A 20,912-nucleotide genomic window follows, 5' to 3' on the forward strand; every position below is an offset into this window, starting at 1 on the left:
TGTCTTTGTCCACACACTTTACACTTAACTTTATCTAGATCCTTATACAAGCCGAACTGCCAGAGATACTTGTAGTCAAATCTTATTCAAGCTGTGACAACGTCTGTTAATCTGCCGATTTTCCTACTTTCTCTATACACATGTTTTATTTGACACATTTCATTGTGGTGAAGAATGGACCTGCTAATCCCAGTTTGCACTGTTCTGCTTTCTTCAAATTCATCCAAGAGTTCTCGTCTAATTATCCTTTTAAGGGACCTATTTGATAACTCAAGATTCCGTTTAACACTGTCTTGAATAACTGCAACCTTAGCAAGGGCGTCAACTTTGTTATGTTTCTACAGGCCAATGTGAGAAGGAATCCACAACATTTTGATATTTACCCTCGTGTTAAGTATGCTTATATGTCTATGTCTGGCTTCCGAGACAAGCACGTTATTATTTGATTGCAAACTATTTATTGCTAATAGTGAGGAAAGGGAGTCAGAAATAATTAAGCTGTCTACTTCAGTGTTGTCAATTTCGAGTGCTACCAGTATATCTACCAACTCAGCTTGCATTTTGGATACCCAGTTACTAACACAGTTCATATTACTTTGAATTGTGCTGCCATCGAGCTGATGAGCAATAACAACGCTTCCTGCCCTCCCTGTAGCTGTATTGTGTGTTCCGTCAGTGTATATGGTCTGTGCGGTGTTGTTTTGAATTAGTATATTGTGAATGTGTTCTCTGATGCTTAATTTAGCAATAAGCTGAACATGAGGGTTGCTTGTGATTAGTTTCTTGGTGGGGTATGCAGGCGTCAAGTTAAATGCAAGAAGTTAAAAGGTACTATCAGCCAGGGTGGAAGGAAGAACTGTACTCTTTTATCTGTATTTGCATCGTGCAGTACCACCATTTTAATACGAGTGACTGTTCTTTGAATCTATTTAGACTTGCTGGTTCCATTACGTATGTGTTCCAACAGTTCAACTGACACAATATTGCTTTTGGTATCACACATAAGCTTTAGTCCCATAAGAGTGAATTCAAATATTCTATCTCGAATCCTAGATATACTTAATTCTTTCCACATATTGAGAACTTTAGTAGCTATAGGACTGCCAAGTATAATTCTGAGTGCTTCATTTTGCATTTTTTCCCATCTATCAATACTTTTGCCATTTTGCAGGACTAAAGCTGGTGCATGATTGTCGACCAGAGATCTTATACATGCTACGTACATCACTGTTGCTATTCTATTCTAAACTTAACACCATATTTAGGGCTGTACCCCACTACAGTTCTGAGAGCTTTGAGTCTGTCTCAACATTGTTAATGGAACTTATTGACTGTAGCTGAGGTACAAGGGACACACACACCAAGGTATTTGAAAGAAAATACATAGTCTATTGGTATGTTTCTATCTATCTATAGTTTTCGTGGTCCACTTTTGCGATTACCAATTTGTCTGTTACATACCTTAGTTTTAGCAGCGTTGATTACAAGACTAAAGCTCTCACAAACTGTATGTATACTAGTTAAGATTGTTTGTATTTGCGGTGGGTTTTAGTATGTACAAGGATGTCATCTGCATAGCTGGTTGTGATGTTTGCAGGACTAGTTAGGATGATTTTAGTAAGGCATTAATAAGAACATTAAACAAGGTAGGACATAGTACTCCTCCATGTGGAGTGCCTAGTTGCATTAATTTAGTTTCACTCTCGCAGCCTTAGAACAGTGCAGAGGACTTCCGGTTGGTAAGATAGCCTCGTATCCATTGTAATAATTGTCCCCCTATATCATTTCTTGCTAATTCATACTGAATCACTTCTCTATTAGCAATATCAAAGATATTTTTTAAATCAAGAAATGTTGTGTACTTGTGCCTTCTATCTCCATGAACAGTGAGAAAGGTTGTGACACAGTTGTGTACACTTTTACCATGTGTGAAACCATTGATATATCAGGTGACATCTACTCTTTAACTCTATACATTAATCTATTAAGCACCATTCTGTAAGGTTTTGCACATGCAACTGGTCAGTGAGATGGGACGAAAAGCATCAGGTTGGCCAGGCTTTGGTACAGGTACCGTGAGACTGCTGGTCCATGATACTGGCAACTGCCCGGTGAAATAACTATTTTTAAACAATTCTAATAATGGATTACCAGGTACATGATGTAGGCGTCTTAGAATATCATAAGTGATACCGTCCTCACCAGGAGCACTGCTTCTGCGCCTGAAGAGGGCTGCATCCAATTCATAATTTGTATATGGAACATTACATTCATCATGTTGCTTGCTCAACATAAAATTTATGAGAGCATTTCTGTCTTTGGGCTTCGCATGCAACTTCTCCCTAATGCTAGCTGGTAAAATTTCAATGCTGGAGACCTGAGCCCATTTTGTAATTAACTTATTGGCTTCGTGTAGCGGGTTTGAATGTGAAACTTGTCTATTCTTTTTACCAATAATTTTGTTTATGCTTTTTCAGGATTTGCCCAGGAGAGTATGCAGGTTAAGTCCACTAACAAAACCCTCCCATTCATGTTGTCTAAGTTCAGTCTCACACTCCCTTGCCACTGCAAGCGCGGCCCTGAAATAATTTTAACATTTATGGTGTTCTAAGGCTCATATATGTTTTACCTGTTTGTCTAGCAAATGATTTAAGACCTTTCAGTTTAGGATCATCATAGCACTGGGTGTGTGTGACCTGCTTGCCGGTACGTCTTTTCGTTTGGTGTGACTCACTATTTTTGATGGCTTCATAGGTTTTATTCACGAGGTCATCATAAAACTGTTGTACATTCTCAGGCTCATAATCGTTATACTAATGTTCAATGCTGTCTATATAAAAATTGTCTTGTTGTCTTACTGTTGGTTTGCGTCTACTCTGCTTAATGCCAGGTAGGTCAACACTAGACACGTGTATGTTAGCTGTTATGGCTAAATGGTCAAACATTAAGTCATCTAGACCGGCGGAGGGAGCCGGTCGGCCGAGCGGACAGCACGCTGGTCTTGTGATCCTGTGGTCCTGGGTTCAATCCCAGGCGCCGGCGAGAAACAATGGGCAGAGTTTCTTTCACCCTATGCCCCTGTTACCTAGCAGTAAAATAGGTACCTGGGTGTTAGTCAGCTGTCACGGGCTGCTTCCTGGGGGTGGAGGCCTGGTCGAGGACCGGGCCGCGGGGACACTAAAAGCCCCGAAATCATCTCAAGATAACCTCAAGATATCTATAACAACAGTTTCATGAGTTGTGTATATCCTACCATCACATCCGGGATCTCCAGCGTCGTCGCCTGGAGTGGGAAACTCTATTCACTTCGCGGCGCCACGACCACCGCAATTTTGACAACATAGTGGATAGGTTTCCCCCACTTCTCAGATTTCTTTAAAACTGAAATTCCTTCTAAACATTGGAATTTGTACACTTCCTGTTTGAACTGAAATGATCAATTGGCCCTTAAGTTTGAACATGGGGGGAGAAAAAATGTCTCTTGATGCCGGGAAGGGAACGAATAAGACACCAATCGAACGAATGAGACACCAATCGAAACATCGTCCATCAATATTCTAAGTAACTGCCTGCTAAATTTCTTGTTGATCACATGCCAATATTAGAAGTGAATGTGTTGCAATATTGTAAGTGAATATGTACCAAAATTCTAAGTGACCCTTTATCAATATTCTGAGTGATCGTCTTCCAATTTGCTGAATGACCGTCTACCAAACTTTTGAGTGGCTGTCAACCAGCATTTTGAGTTACTCTGTATCAGTATTCTGAGTGCCCATCTACTAATATTTCGATTGCCCATCTACCAATATTCTGAGTGCACATCTACCAGTATTTTGAATGCACATCTACCAGTATTCTGAGTGCACATCTACCTGTATTCTGAGTGCACATCTACCAGTATTCTGAGTGGACATCTACCAGTATTCTGAGTGCACATCTACCAGCATTCTGAGTGCACATCTACCAGTATTCTGAGTGCACATCTACCAGTATTCTGAGTGACTATCTACTAATGTTCTGAATGACCATCAAGGCGATAGAGAACACTTCATGTACCAGAGAATGTTTGCTTCTCATGCTATCTCTTGCTAACAATTATTTCATTATCGCTAGCTCATTAACTTCATTAGCGCAAATTTTAATTGTAGGTAATTGCTCCAATTTATAATTTAGTTGGCCATTTGCATTCATATGACTTGAATTCATAAGTGGAAATTATTTTGCAATGTAAAAATTAAGTGTAATTGTAAGGTATTACTATTTTTATTAACGTGTCATTAAAGAAAATGGGTGTCTACGTTGTTATAATAATATACATGTGTAAACATATGACAACACATACACACGCGCGCGCACATAGGGGTACTGACAGCTGAGTGGACAGCGCTTCGGATTCGAAGGCCCGAGGTTCCGGGTTCGATCTCCGGTGGGGGCGGAAACAATTGGGCAGAGTTTCTTTCACCCTGATGCGGCTGTTACCTAGCAGTAAATAGGTACCCTAGGAGTTAGAGAGCTGTTACGGGCTGCTTCCTAGGGATGTGTGTGTGTGTTTGTGTGAGAAAAAAATAGTAGTTAGTAACAGTTGATTAAATTGGCAGTTGAGAGGCAGGCCGAAAGAGTAGAGTTCAACCCCCACAAGCACAACTAGGTGAATGCACGCACGCGCACGCACGCGCACGCACGCACGCACGCGCACGCACGTACACGCACGCGTACACACACACACATGCACGCACGAACACACACACACGAACACACACGAACACACACACGAACACACACACGAACACACACACACACACACACACACACACACACACACACACACACACACACACACACACACACACACACACACACACACACACACACACAGGGGGTCTGGTAGCTGAGCGGACAGCGCGCAGAACTCTTAATTCTGTGGCCCGGGATCGACTCTCGGACCAGGCAGAAATAAATGGGTAAAGTATCTCTCACCCTGATGCCCCTGTTACCTGGTAGTAAATAGGCACCTGGGAATTAGACAGCTGTTAGAGCTGATTCCTTGGGGGGTGTGGTGGAAAAAAAATAGTTACAGTGGATTGATTGACAGTTGAGAGGCGGGCCGAAAGAGCAGAGCTCAACCCCCACAAAAACAACTAGGTGAGTACACATCACCTCAGTGTGAGAAGAGTAGCCAAGTGATAACCCAACACTGTCGTAGCAAAGAAAAGACCCGACCGAAATTCCTTCACAGCCACAGGAGGAGGAAAACAACAGTGAAGCAACATGTAAAGTAGTTATCAGGAGAAAGAACAAAGCCATTGCGACCATATAGCACTTGGAAAGGATATGAGGATATATGGATAATGGTTACGCCACAGGAAGGGAATGGTGCCCAACCTCCTGGACGGTCGGACATTGAACGTCAACTTTTAAAAAGTGTGGTCATCACTCTACCGTCCAGGCGAGATACACGTCACTAAGAATGAGGTGTGAGGAACGTAAGAAAAGATTCCAACTCTTCACAACTGAGACCAAGGAGAGGTTCCTGAACTAGGCACGGGGTAGTTTATCGAGGCATCACTGGAAGAGTTTGACATTGCCAGTGGTGAGGAAAAGAAACTTATTGGAACTGGACGTAACAAAGGGTTTTGGCCCAGTTAGAATCTCACCGTTAATGCCGTAAGAGGAAGCAGAATCACTATGATTGCCACACTCGACGTTGTATAATAGGTCATTATTAAAGAAAACAATTGACAAAAACTTAAGAGGGCAGTTAATGTAGTTGTAACATTTAAGAAGATAGACAAGAGGCACTAAACAACAGGCTAGTGTCCCTAACTTACTATTCAAGGTGATTGAAAAGATTGTAAGAAATAGAACATCAGGAAAGAAGGAACTTTGTACGACTTCACCGGCATCACAGAAATAAGTTTTGTCAGCAAAATTTCGAGGTATTTGAACCCACTACCCGCCCGACCCTGATAACTCGCCACAACCACACCCAGCACACCTCTTAGGGAGTCGGTCGGCCGAGCGGACAGCACGCTGGACTTGTGATCCTGTGGTCCTGGGTTCGATCCCAGGCGCCGGCGAGAAACATTGGGCAGAGTTTCTTTCACCCTATGCCCCTGTTACCTAGCAGTAAAATAGGTACCTGGGTGTTAGTCAGCTGTCACGGGCTGCTTCCTGGGGGTGGAGGCCTGGTCGAGGACCGGGCCGCGGGGACACCAAAAAAAAAACCGAAATCATCTCAAGATAACCTCAAGATAGCCCATGGCGTCCCTCGTCCGCGACACTATCACCCAGGCCGAGTGCCGCTCCCCCGCCACTCACCGTACCAGGGTCAAGACAGCCACCCACCGTAGCAGGGTCAAGACCGCCACTCACCGTACCAGGGTCAAGACCGCCACTCACCGTACCAGGGTCAAGACCGCCACTCACCGTACCAGGGTCAAGACCGCCACTCACCGTACCAGGGTCAAGACCGCCACTCACCGTACCAGGGTCAAGACCGCCACTCACCGTACCAGGGTCAAGACCGCCACTCACCGTACCAGGGTCAAGACCGCCACTCACCGTACCAGGGTCAAGACCGCCACTCACCGTACCAGGGTCAAGACCGCCACTCACCGTACCAGGGTCAAGACCGCCACTCACCGTACCAGGGTCAAGACCGCCACTCACCGTACCAGGGTCAAGACCGCCACTCACCGTACCAGGGTCAAGACCGCCACTCACCGTACCAGGGTCAAGACCGCCACTCACCGTACCAGGGTCAAGACCGCCACTCACCGTACCAGGGTCAAGACCGCCACTCACCGTACCAGGGTCAAGACCGCCACTCACCGTACCAGGGTCAAGACCGCCACTCACCGTACCAGGGTCAAGACTGCCACTCACCGTACCAGGGTCAAGACTGCCACTCACCGTACCAGGGTCAAGACTGCCACTCACCGTACCAGGGTCAAGACTGCCACTCACCGTACCAGGGTCAAGACTGCCACTCACCGTACCAGGGTCAAGACTGCCACTCACCGTACCAGGGTCAAGACAGCCACTCACAGTACCAGGGTCAAGACAGCCACTCACCGTACCAGGGTCAAGACAGCCACTCACCGTACCAGGGTCAAGACAGCCACTCACCGTACCAGGGTCAAGACTGCCACTCACCGTACCAGGGTCAAGACAGTCACTCACCGTACCAGGGTCAAGACAGCCACCCACCAGGAACTCTGGAGAAGACAGCAGAGCATCCAGGGATGGAGTCACCGATCATATTACCTAACAGCGGGCTGAGGTCGTAGTTGGGGGCTATGCTGGCTACCTCGCCTGCACGCACGCACGCACGCACGCACACGCACAGAGAGAGAGAGAGAGAGAGAGAGACAGAGGGGGAAGGGGAGGGGGGGAGGGGGGGATGGGGGGGGGGAGGAAGGAATTATCAAGGGAAAAGCGCCAAGCCTTTACGACTATATGGCACTTGGAAGGGGTTAGAATAAGGATTTGGGGTGGGACGGAGGGAAGGAATGGTGTCCAACCACCTGGAAGGTCGGGGATTGAACGCCGTCGTACAGGAAGCGAGACTGTCGCTCTACCGTCCAGCCCAAGTGGTTGGGCGGGTGGGGGTGGGGAGGGGGGGGGGGGTAGGGGGAGGAGGAGATGGATTTTGGAGTAAGTATAATTCTAACTCCATAGGCACATATTGGCAAGATAACATCGCCAACATATGGGACGCTGGCAAACATTATAAGGGCGTTTAGAAACCAAAATCTTTGAAAGGCAATCTCCATGGCTTTTGTTAGACCGACATTAGAATATGCACCACCAACTTACAATCCGCACCTCGTGCAGCACAAAACAAAAATTGAAAAAATACAAAGGCTTGCACCAAGATTTATTGGAGGAGCTAAGTGGCCTTAGTGAGGATACTTTAAGGAAAGTAGACCACACACATCCCTGGAGAAAATAATTGAGGAACAGAGGACATGATCGCTACTTTCTTCAACAATGAGAAGAACTGAAGGGCAGACAAGGGCAGCCTCTTTGTAGTTATGGAAAGAAGGACGAGAAGACACAAGTGGAAGCTGGAAATGCGAATGATTTGAAGAAATGTATGTACGTGTACCGTCTCCTGGCGGTCCACAAGTGGGCAGCACTGTAAGTAGTAGTTGTGGAACCCTCAACTACATCTACAATTTTAATGGCAGGTTAAATTCTAACATCAAAATTGTTAACAGTGCAATGTGAAGAACTAAAGTAGTAGGCGGGTCATTAACATCTAGCTCTCACTTCCACGAATTCACGGTAACGTAAAAACACACACACACACACACACACACACACACACACACACACACACACACACAGAGTGAAGCATTGTTTAGCTCACTTGCCTCATATTGAATTCCTAATAACGGGCGAACTTCCTGATAACTGGAAAATGGCTTATGTGGTGCCACTCTACAAGAAAGGGGGAAGACACAAACCGTTAAACTACAGACCTGTATCACTGACAAGTATCCCCTGCAAGTAGCTCGGGACTGCCCCAAAGTAGGATAGAACATTTAGAATAGATAAACTGTCTCAAGGCACCAGCATGATTTTAGCAAAGGAAAATCTTGACAAACTTGCTGGAGTTCTACAACAAAATTACACAAATGAAGCAAGAGGGAGAGAGAGGAATGGGTAGACTTCATATTCCCTGACTGTCAGAAGGCATTTGATACGGTCCCACATAAAAGACTCCTACTCAAACTAGAAAAGCAGGTTGGCATATATGGAAGAGTCCTAAAGTGGGTCAGATAGTCTCTCTCTGGAAGGAAGCAAAGGGTTACAGTGAGAGCAGACACAGCACAGTGGTGAGAGCTTACAAGTGGAGTACCACAAGGGTCGGCTCTAGGGCCCTTCCTGTTTCTAATAAATGTCATTGACTTCACAGGAAATTGGCTTCTTCATATTAGTGTTTGCAGATGATGCAAAAACTAATGAAAAGAGTCAGGTCAAGGTTAGATTGAGATGTATTGCAACAGGATTTGGACACCCACTAAGAAGTGGTCTGAAAAAATGGCTGCTAGAATTCAACATAGCCAAATGCAAAGTAAAGGAGTGGAACAGGAGTGCGATGATCAATACTGCAGTATATGATTAAGGGAAGATAAATGCTTTCATCAGAAAAGAAGACCTGGGAATGGATCATAATTCAAAATCAGATCCCAGAAGTTATTCTGCCATCACATGCAGCTGTTGTTATTGGGCAGTACCAGAATAACAACAGCTGCATATGGCATAGTAGCCAACATCCGTGTATCCTTCAGAAACTTGGACAAAGCAGCTTTCCGGATCCTATATACAGCGAAGGTGAGATCCACTCTTGAATATGCATCCCCAGCATGGAACTCTTACCTGAAAAAAGGACAAGGAAAAACTAGAACAGTTCCAAAGATTTCAATGAGACTCGTTCCCGGAGCTGAGGGGATTGAGCTAAGAAGAAAGACTAAGAGAACTGGACCTTATTTCACAGGAGGAAAGGAGAGATAGTATCGTATATGCTATTCTGTCGCCCTCCAAGAGAAACTGACAAAGCAGATAAAGCAGCGTTGTTCAAAGCTAGGAACAGCAGAACGAGGGATCATAGAGGGAAACTGGAAACGCATGTGAGTCATAAGAGACACCAGAAAGAACTTTGACCAGACCATACACTAGAAGGTGAAGGGACGACGACGTTTCGGTCCGTCATGGACCATTCTCAAGTCCATTGTCACAATCGACTTTAGAATGGTCCAGGACGGACCGAAACGTCGTCTTCCCTTCACCTTCCAGTGTGTAGTCTGGTCAACTTACTTTAGCCATGTTATTGTGACTTATCGCATGCAGAAAGAACTTTTTCAGTATTCAAACACTCAATAAATGGAATAGATAAGATCCAGAAGTCGTTGAAGCAAATTCGATTCAAAATTTATAATGAAACTGATAAAAGTGTGAGAAATGTGCCATTGAATTAATCTACGAACGTTCGGAAGGCGGAGCTAGGAGTCTAGCTCGACTCTGCAAGCACATCTAAGCGAGTACATCCAGGTGAGTACATTCAATGGACAAAGTTATGTATCCATAAGCGCAGAAAGAAATATATGCGGGTGTAAATTGGAAACTCAAATGAGTGACCATAGCATACGGAAGTACTACGGCAGTGCACCATTAACTAGCAGTGGAACAAAAGGAGAATTACGTAATTGAGCCAAAATGCAACTATAAGCCTAATGGAAGGGGAATGGGGGAAAACAATTGAAAAAAGAATGAAACACTTCGGTAAATCCGAGAAGGATGAGGTGGGGCCAACGAGCTAACCTCACTCCCAGGAAACAAACTCGTAAGTACGTAGAGAGGAGAAAAAAAAATGACAGTTGAGAGGCGGGCCGAAAGAGCAGAGCTCAACTCCCGCAAACACAACTAGGTGAATACAACTTGGTAAATACACGTCTCGGGATACAGCTGTAGCGACTCCGGGTGTTTACTGCACCAGACTACAAAAAACAGAACAGTACCACAAAAAATGAAATCGAGTGAGTAAGTGCCCGAGGAACACAATAGCACTAAGACAAAGGCTAAAAGGGAGGCAAACATTTTTTTTAATAAAATATATAATGACCACCACACTAAACAGAGCAACGAGGGAGTGAACCTTGTCATCTAATGACCTCAGGTATGGCGACGTGGCAATATTGCTGTCAAAATTGCCCGACCCAAGAATAATTACAAGTCCAATTGCTAGGTCTGTGACTACGTCCCCTTCATTGTAGGGCAGGTGATGATACGTGTAAAAAAAACATATTGAAAGGACCAGCTCAATCTCAGAGGTGAAGGGAAGTGTAAGACACATGAATAGCACACCCTGAGTGTAAGGTAGTGTAGAGGTGTACACTCCCAGCTAAATGTAAGAGTGCAAAGCAAGTACTCATATTATTTTATATTATATATATATATATTATATTATATATATTATATATATATATATATATTATATATATATATATATATATATATATATATATATATATATATATATATATATATATATATGCAAACAAGCCTGAATGGTCCCCAGGACTATATGCGACTGAAAACTCACACCCCAGAAGTGACTCGAACCCATACTCCCTGGAGCAACGCAACTGGTAACTACAGGGCGCCTTAATCCGCTTGACCATCACGGCCGGATGTGATATTCCTCACGTGTGCCCCAAAGAATGAGGTGATTTGGTGAAATGCTATGCCCAAGATTACCATCCGAGTTGCCGGCGGGGAAGTGGTTCAAATAGCTTCGGCTATCACTTCCTTTTGTCCGGCCGTGATGGTCAAGTGGATTAAGGCGCCCTGTAGTTACCAGTTGCGTTGCTCCTGGGAGTATGGGTTCGAGTCACTTCTGGGGTGTGAGTTTTCAGTCATATATATATATATATATATATATATATATATATATATATATATATATATATATATATATATATAAACATATATGGAAGGGAGTACCACCTCTAGCTGGAAGAAGGGGGACCCATAGCCTCGGAGGAAACCACACATAACGCATTAGAGGGAATGTTTAGATCCCCCTCCAATACAGTTTCTGTGTGCTTTTCTCCTACCACCCCCTTCCTTTTTTAATTTTTGTGCTGTATTATGCATTTGATGGTTACAAGATATACATGGGTTGATACAAAAATAATAATGCAAAAAGGTGATTAAAGGTTATGGATATATATATATATATATATATATATATATATATATATATATATATATATATATATATATATATATATATATATATATATGTCGTACCTAGTAGCCAGAACTCACTTCTCAGCCTACTATGCAAGGCCCGATTTGCCTAATAAGCCAAGTTTTCCTGAATTAACATATTTTCTCTAATTTTTTTCTTATGAAATGATAAAGCTACCCATTTCATTATGTATGAGGTCAATTGTTTTTTATTGGAGTTAAAATTAACGTAGATATATGACCGAACCTAACCAACCCTACCTAACCTAACCTATCTTTATAGGTTAGGTAGCCGAAAAAGTTAGGTTAGGTAGGTTAGGTAGTCGAAAAACAATTCATGAAAACTTGGCTTATTAGGCAAATTGGGCCTTGCATAGTAGGCTGAGAAGTGCGTTCTGGCTACTAGGTACGACATATATATATATATATATATATATATATATATATATATATATATATATATATATATATATATATATATATATATATATATATATATATATAATGTCGTACCTAGTAGCCAGAACGCACTTCTCAGCCTACTATGCAAGGCCCAATTTGCCTAATAAGCCAAGTTTTCATGAATTAATTGTTTTTCGACTACCTAACCTAACCTAACTTTTTCGGCTACCTAACCTATAAAGATAGGTTAGGTTAGGTAGGGTTGGTTAGGTTCGGTCATATATCTACGTTAATTTTAACTCCAATAAAAAACAATTGACCTCATACATAATGAAATGGGTAGCTTTATCATTTCATAAGAAAAAAATTAGAGAAAATATGTTAATTCAGGAAAACTTGGCTTATTAGGCAAATCGGGCCTTGCATAGTAGGCTGAGAAGTGAGTTCTGGCTACTAGGTACGACATATATATATATATATATATATTATATATATATATATATATATATATATTATAAAAACTCCATACCTCAGAAGTGACTCGAACCCAGACCACCAGGAGCACATTGCAACTGGTGTACACGGTGCCTTAAACAACTCTACCATCAGTGACCGTACGAAAGGCAAAGATAGCCGAGGCTATTTGAACCACCACCCCGACGGCACTTTGATGGTAATCTTGGGCATAGTTGATACCTGGTTGATGGGGTTCTGGGAGTTATTCTACTCCCCAAGCCCGGCCGGAGGTCAGACTTGACTTGTGAGAGTTTGGTCCACCAGGCTGTTGCTTGGAGCCGCCCGCAGGCCCACATACCCACCACAGCGCGGTTGGTCCGGCACTCCTTGAAGGAAACAATCTAGTTTCCTTTTGAAGATGTCCACGGTTGTTCCTGTAATATTTTTGATGCTCGCTGGTAGGACGTTGAACAACCGTGGACCTCTGATGTTCATACAGTGTTCTCTGATTGTGCCCATGGCACCTCTGCTCTTCACTGGTTCTATTCTGCATTTTCTTCCATATCGTTCACTTCAGTACGTTATTTTACTGTGCAGATTTGGGACCTGTCCCTCTAGTATTTTCCATGTGTATATTATTTGGTATCTCTCTCGTCTCCTTTCTAATGAGTACATTTGGAGAGCTTTGAGACGATCCCAATAATTTTGGTGCTTTATCTCGTCTATGCGTGCCGTATATGTTCTCTGTATTCCCTCAATTTCAGCAATCTCTCCTGCTCTGAAGGGGGAAGTGAGTACTGAGCAGAACTCAAGATGGGACAACACAAGTGATTTGAAGAGTACAACCATTGTGATGGGATCTCTGGACTTGAAGGTTTTCATAATTCATCCTATCATTTTTCTGGCTGACGCAACACTGGCTTGGTTATGCTCCCTAAACGTTAGGTCGTCGGACATCATTATTCCCAAATCCTTGACATGCTGTTTTCCTACTATGGGCAGATTCGATTGTGTTTTGTACCCTGTATTATGTTTAGGATCTTCATTTTTACCGTATCTGAGTACCTGGAAATTATCACCGTTAAACATCATATTTTCTGCTGCCCAATCGAAAACTTTGTTAATATCTGTTTGTAGTTTATCAATTTCCTCAGCCGAGGTTAGTTCAACTAGTTATTTCATCTAATCACCTCATTTTTGTGGGGTCACGTGAGCAACACAAATGCGAATAACCATGAATGGTCCCCAAGCATTTATGCATCTTAAAACTCCTCACCTCAGAAGTTACTCGAACCCGGACCGCCAGGAGCACATTGAAAATTGTGTACACGGTGCCTTAAAATGAGGTGATTGATGCAATAGCTATGCCCAAGATTACCATCAAAGTGTGGTCAGGGTGGTGGTTCAAATAGCCTCGGCTATCACTGCCTTTCGTACGGTCACTGATGGTCGAGTGGTTTAAGGTACCATGTACACCAGTTGCAATGAGTTCCTGGCGGTATGGGTTCGAGTCACTTCTGGGGTGTGGAGTTTTCAGTTGCATATTGGCTTGGGGACCATTAAAGCCTTTTCGCATTTGTGTTGCTCACGTGGCCCCACAAAGTGAGGCGATTAGATGAAATAACTATGCCCAAGCTCACCACCAAGTGCAGTCGGGACGGTGGGGGAAATAACCCCGGCAACCATCGTCTTTTGTACAGTCATGGTTGGTCAAGTTCTAACTGTTCTAAATTATTAAATCTGCAGTCCTTTTTGTGTTGTAGAAAATAATGAATTCCAATTTATGGTCAGGGGCTGTCTGTTTCATTCCATCTGAAACTGTATTTTTAATTATTCATTCTTCAGTTTCGTATTGAGAGCTCAAAGTGGATTTGTAATAAGAGTTTTTTGGGCGGGGAAGTTTGCTGTTGCGGTTGTTGTTCTCTGTTGAAATATTTGTCTAAATATCTTGTGATATGGGAGTTGACTTCTGTATCCGTGTACCAGTTGTTTGTTAAACTTCAAGACTTCTGTCCAGTTCCTTGTGGATGTTTTGCCAGTCGGAACAATGAGTAAGGGCTCTCTGTATAAATGCTTTTTTTACACATCTTTTAAAGCTGTCTGGGCATTCAGAGTAGTCATTCACACACATGTTAGTGCTGGCGGATTTAGTGTAAACTTCTGAGGTGAAAGTGTCGTCGTTGGTTCTCACGAAGACACCGAGGAATGGGAGTGCACCATCGATGCCTAGTTCATTTTTCACTTTTCCCAACTTCCTTTGCCACTTCGGGGAGGTACATGGTTTTTATATAGCTTCAGGGCACCAATCCCTCCAGCTACTGGGCATGTCAAGACGACACCCCTAAGCGCACACATTTCCCTATCAACACAAACTAAAATATATAAAGTTAATCACTGAGTTTTGGTAAGCAGATCCTTCTATCGCGTCCACTCTTGGAGGTCTTTCACACACATGAATATATCACTGATCTATCTGTAGTAGGGGCCAGGTTTCAATATGGTTTGAAGATGGTATGTTCTAGTGTTCCCATATAAAAGCTGGTAAAAAGGACTACTAGTGGGGACCCCCATGGCTACTCCATCTACCTGCGTATACATGTCTCCCCGAGGGGTTGTGAATGGGGCCATGTTGGTCCAAATCTCCAGAAGATTACGAAGCGCAGACTCTGGAATGTCTAGCTTCGGAGTGGTGTTGTCACGGTCGATTCTGTATAACATTAAGTTGATGGTGGTGTCTACAAGGACGTGTTTAAATAGGGATTCCACGTCTAGAGATGCTATGATCACTTCTTTTTTAGTGGTCTTCACTATGTCTAAGAAATCGGTGACTGATTTCAAGCTGAACTTATTTGGGACATGTGGAGTCAGTATAGTGTCGAGTCGTTCAGCTAGATTATACGTGGCTGATGTTGCATCCCGTCCTCTTAAAAATTAGGTCGCTTTTCGCTCGCATGAGCACTCAGGCTGAAAAAAAGGACGTAATTAAAAATGAAATCGGCTCACGAAAGTGACGTATTGTTCCATTTTCTATTTTGGGTCCTCTGGTTTAGGATCTTAGGTTAGCAGAGGAAACTTTAAAACCGAAGGTTTTAAAACCTTCGGAGCACATCCTGCCCTCCTAACCTACCAGATGACCCTTAACTGGCTGTTTGGGGAAAAAAATCCAAAATTTATTTAAATTATTTTTCATTTTTATATTACGTCCTCTTTTGGCCGTAGCGCAAAGAGTGGAAAGCGATGTAATTTGTATGAGGACGGGTTTCACGTGTGTTGTAGAGGGTTACCAGGCTTGTGGGTTGTAGCATTACCGTAAATGTATCCAAGGTTGTAGTCATCCTGGACCTTTGGCAGGTGAACACTACTTTTTTTTTTAGCATTACCAGCATCAATTATACGGTTAATTTTCACCTTGATATCTTCAGTTGGGTTTTCTGGTTATCCTCATGAATTTCGTCTTGGATCTTGTCTAGGCTTCAGCCTGAATTTATGATGTACGATGAAACGACCTACACAGACAACTCCACTTTTTCATTAGTATAACAATTAGGGAACTGCATGTAGGTGCAGGTACACGTTTCACTACTTGCCTTCACTAGGATCTTGCAGCCATGTACGTGGTGGTACATTTTATCACAGAAGATTTTCACCAATTTTCTGTTAACATTACCATCCATTTCCTCAAGCATTCGGGCTAGTAAATACTTACCCTTGTTGGAATACTTCTTACCACTAGATCTCGAACATAGTGTGTAAACTCCTCCATTTTGCTTTGCCATGCAATCGATTCCATGATGACCTGGTTTGTCACAGTTACACCACCTCTGAACTTGCCTACTGGATAGGGGTTCCCTTGACCTTCTGGCATACCAGCCTTAGTCTCGGCTCCCTCGTCGATACCTGAAGCATGGGGCCTTTCGTGCGACTGAACTCCTTTCTTTTATCCAATGACCCCGGCTCACAGACCAGCTTGCCTGGCCATAGACATATTTGACACAATCTCCAGCTCTGAGTGGCATGCACGGAGGCGATTCACATGCATCCAAAGAACCACATAAATCATCAGTTCATAGAACTCCATGCTTCCCGGAGCTGTCTTGTGTGAGTTCACAGTGACGGTTTAGACTCGATAGCAACCGAGGCAACAGTAGCACACACGTCTACCCCCCCCCCCTCCCCCCTGCAACTCGGGTAACAGTAGCACACCTGTCACTCCCCCTTTTGCAATTGAGCCTTAGGAAAATTCTCTAGCATATGGGGTAATGGGTGGCAGAACCGTTCACAGCGCTGTTGTCCACGCCTCATAACCTCCAAGCTGGTGTGGACACAAGCTGTGGTAGATGGTAAGTGCTTTACCCTTTAACAATAAGCAGAGAGTGAGTGTCAACTTTGATCTTGCACGTGCAATCAGCACATCAGCCCTCGTGACATTCGAAGTTCTTGATGAATCCATCTATGTAGTCGACTTTTCTCGTCAAAGTGAGCTAATTGGGATAGTTTGACGGTTTTGTTTTTTTGATTCAGCTATTCGAAACAAAAGTTCCAGGTAGCACGGGCTATGGTGACCTCGTAGCCTGGTGGATAGCGCGCAGGACTCGTAATTCTGTGGCGCGGGTTCGATTCCCGCACGAGGCAGAAACAAATGGGCAAAGTTTCTTTCACCCTGAATGCCCCTGTTACTTAGCAGTAAATAGGTACCTGGGAGTTAGTCAGCTGTCACGGGCTGCTTCCTGGGGGTGGAGGCCTGGTCGAGGACCGGGCCGCGGGGACACTAAAAGCCCCGAAATCATCTCAAGATAACCTCAAGATAACCCCGTAGTGGACCTGAAACCTGTTGTAGTTTGACGGTTTCACCTCATTCAACGTTCGGTTCTGTTGAACGCCTTCTCCTCTGGTCATCATACCTTGCTTGCGATTGCATGAGAGAGATGTGTTTGCTGCTTCCCCTGCTCTGTTGAGCAGTCCAACGTTTCATAGGTTGCACCGCTACTTTATACCCCGGCGAATCGCGTATTTCTGGCCTAATTTGGTATTCATCTAGGATGAACAAGGACGAGCCTGCAACACCTTTTCTCTGAGCTGGCATCGTTCATCAGGACCTTCTCGACACACATTCTCTACTGTAGAAGCCTCCAACAAAGTGTTTAAAGTGCTTGACTCACTCTTAACTCTCTTCTCTCTCCCAGTGTGGCATTCACCGTGACCCACAGCGGTCACTCCCACTTGGTCGGGAGGGACTCATCTCCCAGGGGTCACATCCACTGTGATGATCTCCCACTCACCCCTCCAGCACTCCCCCCCTCCCCCCACACACCTGTCATTGTAGTAGCACAACCAGCAGGTGTTGCAGCACCTGCTCCTTGCACTCCTCCTAGCTGACGGTGTCGTAGCTTTAGGTCTATGAATTGCCATGAAAAATCCAGATACTCTTGCTTGAACCGTCCTCACTCGGACTTGCTTGTGGCGTGACACTTTACTTTCCAATTTAGCTTCTGTATTCCAACGAGGCCCCATACTGGGCACCAGACAACGAGGCCCCATACTGGGCTCCAGACAACGAGGCCCCATACTGGGCACCAGACAACGAGGCCCCATACTGGGCACCAGACAACGAGGCCCCATACTGGGCACCAGACAACGAGGCCCCATACTGGGCACCAGACAACGAGGCCCCATACTGGGCACCAGACAACGAGGCCCCATACTGGGCACCAGACAACGAGGCCCCATACTGGGCACCAGACAACGAGGCCCCATACTGGGCTCCAGACAACGAGGCCTCATACTGGGCACCAGACAACGAGGCCCCATACTGGGCACCAGACAACGAGGCCCCATACTGGGCACCAGACAACGAGGCCCCATACTGGGCACCAGACAACGAGGCCCCATACTGGGCACCAGACAACGAGGCCCCATACTGGGCACCAGACAACGAGGCCCCATACTGGGCACCAGACAACGAGGCCCCATACTGGGCACCAGACAACGAGGCCCCATACTGGGCACCAGACAACGAGGCCCCATACTGGGCACCAGACAACGAGGCCCCATACTGGGCACCAGACAACGAGGCCCCATACTGGGCTCCAGACAACGAGGCCCCATACTGGGCACCAGACAACGAGGCCCCATACTGGGCACCAGACAACGAGGCCCCATACTGGGCACCAGACAACGAGGCCCCATACTGGGCACCAGACAACGAGGCCCCATACTGGGCACCAGACAACGAGGCCCCATACTGGGCACCAGACAACGAGGCCCCATACTGGGCACCAGACAACGAGGCCCCATACTGGGCACCAGACAACGAGGCCCCATACTGGGCACCAGACAACGAGGCCCCATACTGGGCACCAGACAACGAGGCCCCATACTGGGCACCAGACAACGAGGCCCCATACTGGGCACCAGACAACGAGGCCCCATACTGGGCACCAGACAACGAGGCCCCATACTGGGCACCAGACAACGAGGCCCCATACTGGGCACCAGACAACGAGGCCCCATACTGGGCACCAGACAACGAGGCCCCATACTGGGCACCAGACAACGAGGCCCCATACTGGGCACCAGACAACGAGGCCCCATACTGGGCACCAGACAACGAGGCCCCATACTGGGCACCAGACAACGAGGCCCCATACTGGGCACCAGACAACGAGGCCCCATACTGGGCACCAGACAACGAGGCCCCATACTGGGCACCAGACAACGAGGCCCCATACTGGGCACCAGACAACGAGGCCCCATACTGGGCACCAGACAACGAGGCCCCATACTGGGCACCAGACAACGAGGCCCCATACTGGGCACCAGACAACGAGGCCCCATACTGGGCACCAGACAACGAGGCCCCATACTGGGCACCAGACAACGAGGCCCCATACTGGGCACCAGACAACGAGGCCCCATACTGGGCACCAGACAACGAGGCCCCATACTGGGCACCAGACAACGAGGCCCCATACTGGGCACCAGACAACAAGGCCCCATACTGGGCACCAGACAACGAGGCCCCATACTGGGCACCAGACAACGAGGCTCCATACTGGGCACCAGACAACGAGGCCCCATACTGGGCACCAGAAGTGGAAATAGTGTTTCTTCTTTACTACAATTGGGTGCATAATGAGTGAAAAATGGAGCACTTTAAAGGTCTCCTCTCTGTGTCCTCAACACGTTTTTAGTTTAGTGACTAATTAGGCATTTCGGTGTTGAAGACATTGAGTTAAAGGCTTACCAGTAGGTTATTCACAACTTAACTACTAGTGAACAAATCCACAAGGGCCGTGACGAGGATTCGAACCTGCGTCCGGGAGCATCCCAGACACTGCCTTAATCGACTGAGCTACGACAGGGTAAAAGGGTTGAAACCGAAGTTCTACTGAACTTACTGGATCCCGTAGCCTCTCCGAGGCACAAACCAGGCTTTTACATAACCCCCCTCCCCCCTGCACCCGAGCTATGTCAACAGGCTGTTCTCCCTCTTCGCCCTTACATCATCATCACACAGAGATCACACTAACGTGATTCATCAAATGAACAAATCCACAAGGGCCGTGACGAGGATTCGAACCTGCGTCACGGTTTCAACCCTTTTACCCTGTCGTAGCTCAGTCGATTAAGGCAGTGTCTGGGATGCTCCCGGACGCAGGTTCGAATCCTCGTCACGGCCCTTGTGGATTTGTTCATTTGATGAATCACGTTAGTGTGATGTCTGTGTGTGTTAACTACTAGTATAATCAGTGATTGATTTACTCTAGAGTGGTGTCAGGAAAGTTATTATCGCATTAATGTGACAAAGGACATTTAACCAACCATTCACGGTCTACTTCCGGACAACACCTAACTTAACACGGCTGACAACCAATCACTAGCGCAGTTTTCCTAACGATCCTGGTATGCAAAGGGACACAGGACTTGTGATCAGGATACTCGGGCAATAATCATGTACAAGAGAACAACAACGCCACCGTCAGTGGGGCATAAACTACTCAACTACACCAGCGCACTGAGTGGCGCCGGCCCAATAATTTCTTCCTCTGACAGGCAGCTGTGTTTCCCTTAGGTCGTAGCACGAGGCGCTATTGCTCTGGTGTACATACAGTTCTTTTCGCAACTCACTAGATCATCTTCAAGTAAAATATATTCACAGTCGCAATTCCAGATGAACGCTGGAATATAGAATGGGCTGACGGTAAGAAACTAACGGTGCGTGTTTATCTATCGGCCGATAGATAAGACAACACGTCAACTATATGCGATGTTTCTCACGATAATACTGGTGCTGG

The 20,912-nt window shown here is 45.4% G+C and overlaps 1 protein-coding gene across 1 annotated transcript; it reads left to right on the forward strand.

Annotated features, from left to right (window-relative positions):
* Window positions 1–6,258: 6,258 nt before the first annotated feature.
* LOC138372561 (uncharacterized) lies at window positions 6,259–19,757 on the forward strand. The gene is made up of 3 exons (XM_069338039.1): window positions 6,259–7,029; window positions 8,924–8,989; window positions 18,105–19,757. Exons 1-3 carry the CDS (start codon window positions 6,259–6,261, stop codon window positions 19,755–19,757), a joined length of 2,490 nt encoding a protein of 829 aa, XP_069194140.1.
* Window positions 19,758–20,912: the final 1,155 nt, after the last annotated feature.

The sequence above is a fragment of the Procambarus clarkii genome, chromosome 39 (genome assembly GCF_040958095.1).
Source record: "Procambarus clarkii isolate CNS0578487 chromosome 39, FALCON_Pclarkii_2.0, whole genome shotgun sequence".
Lineage (NCBI taxonomy): Eukaryota > Metazoa > Arthropoda > Malacostraca > Decapoda > Cambaridae > Procambarus > Procambarus clarkii.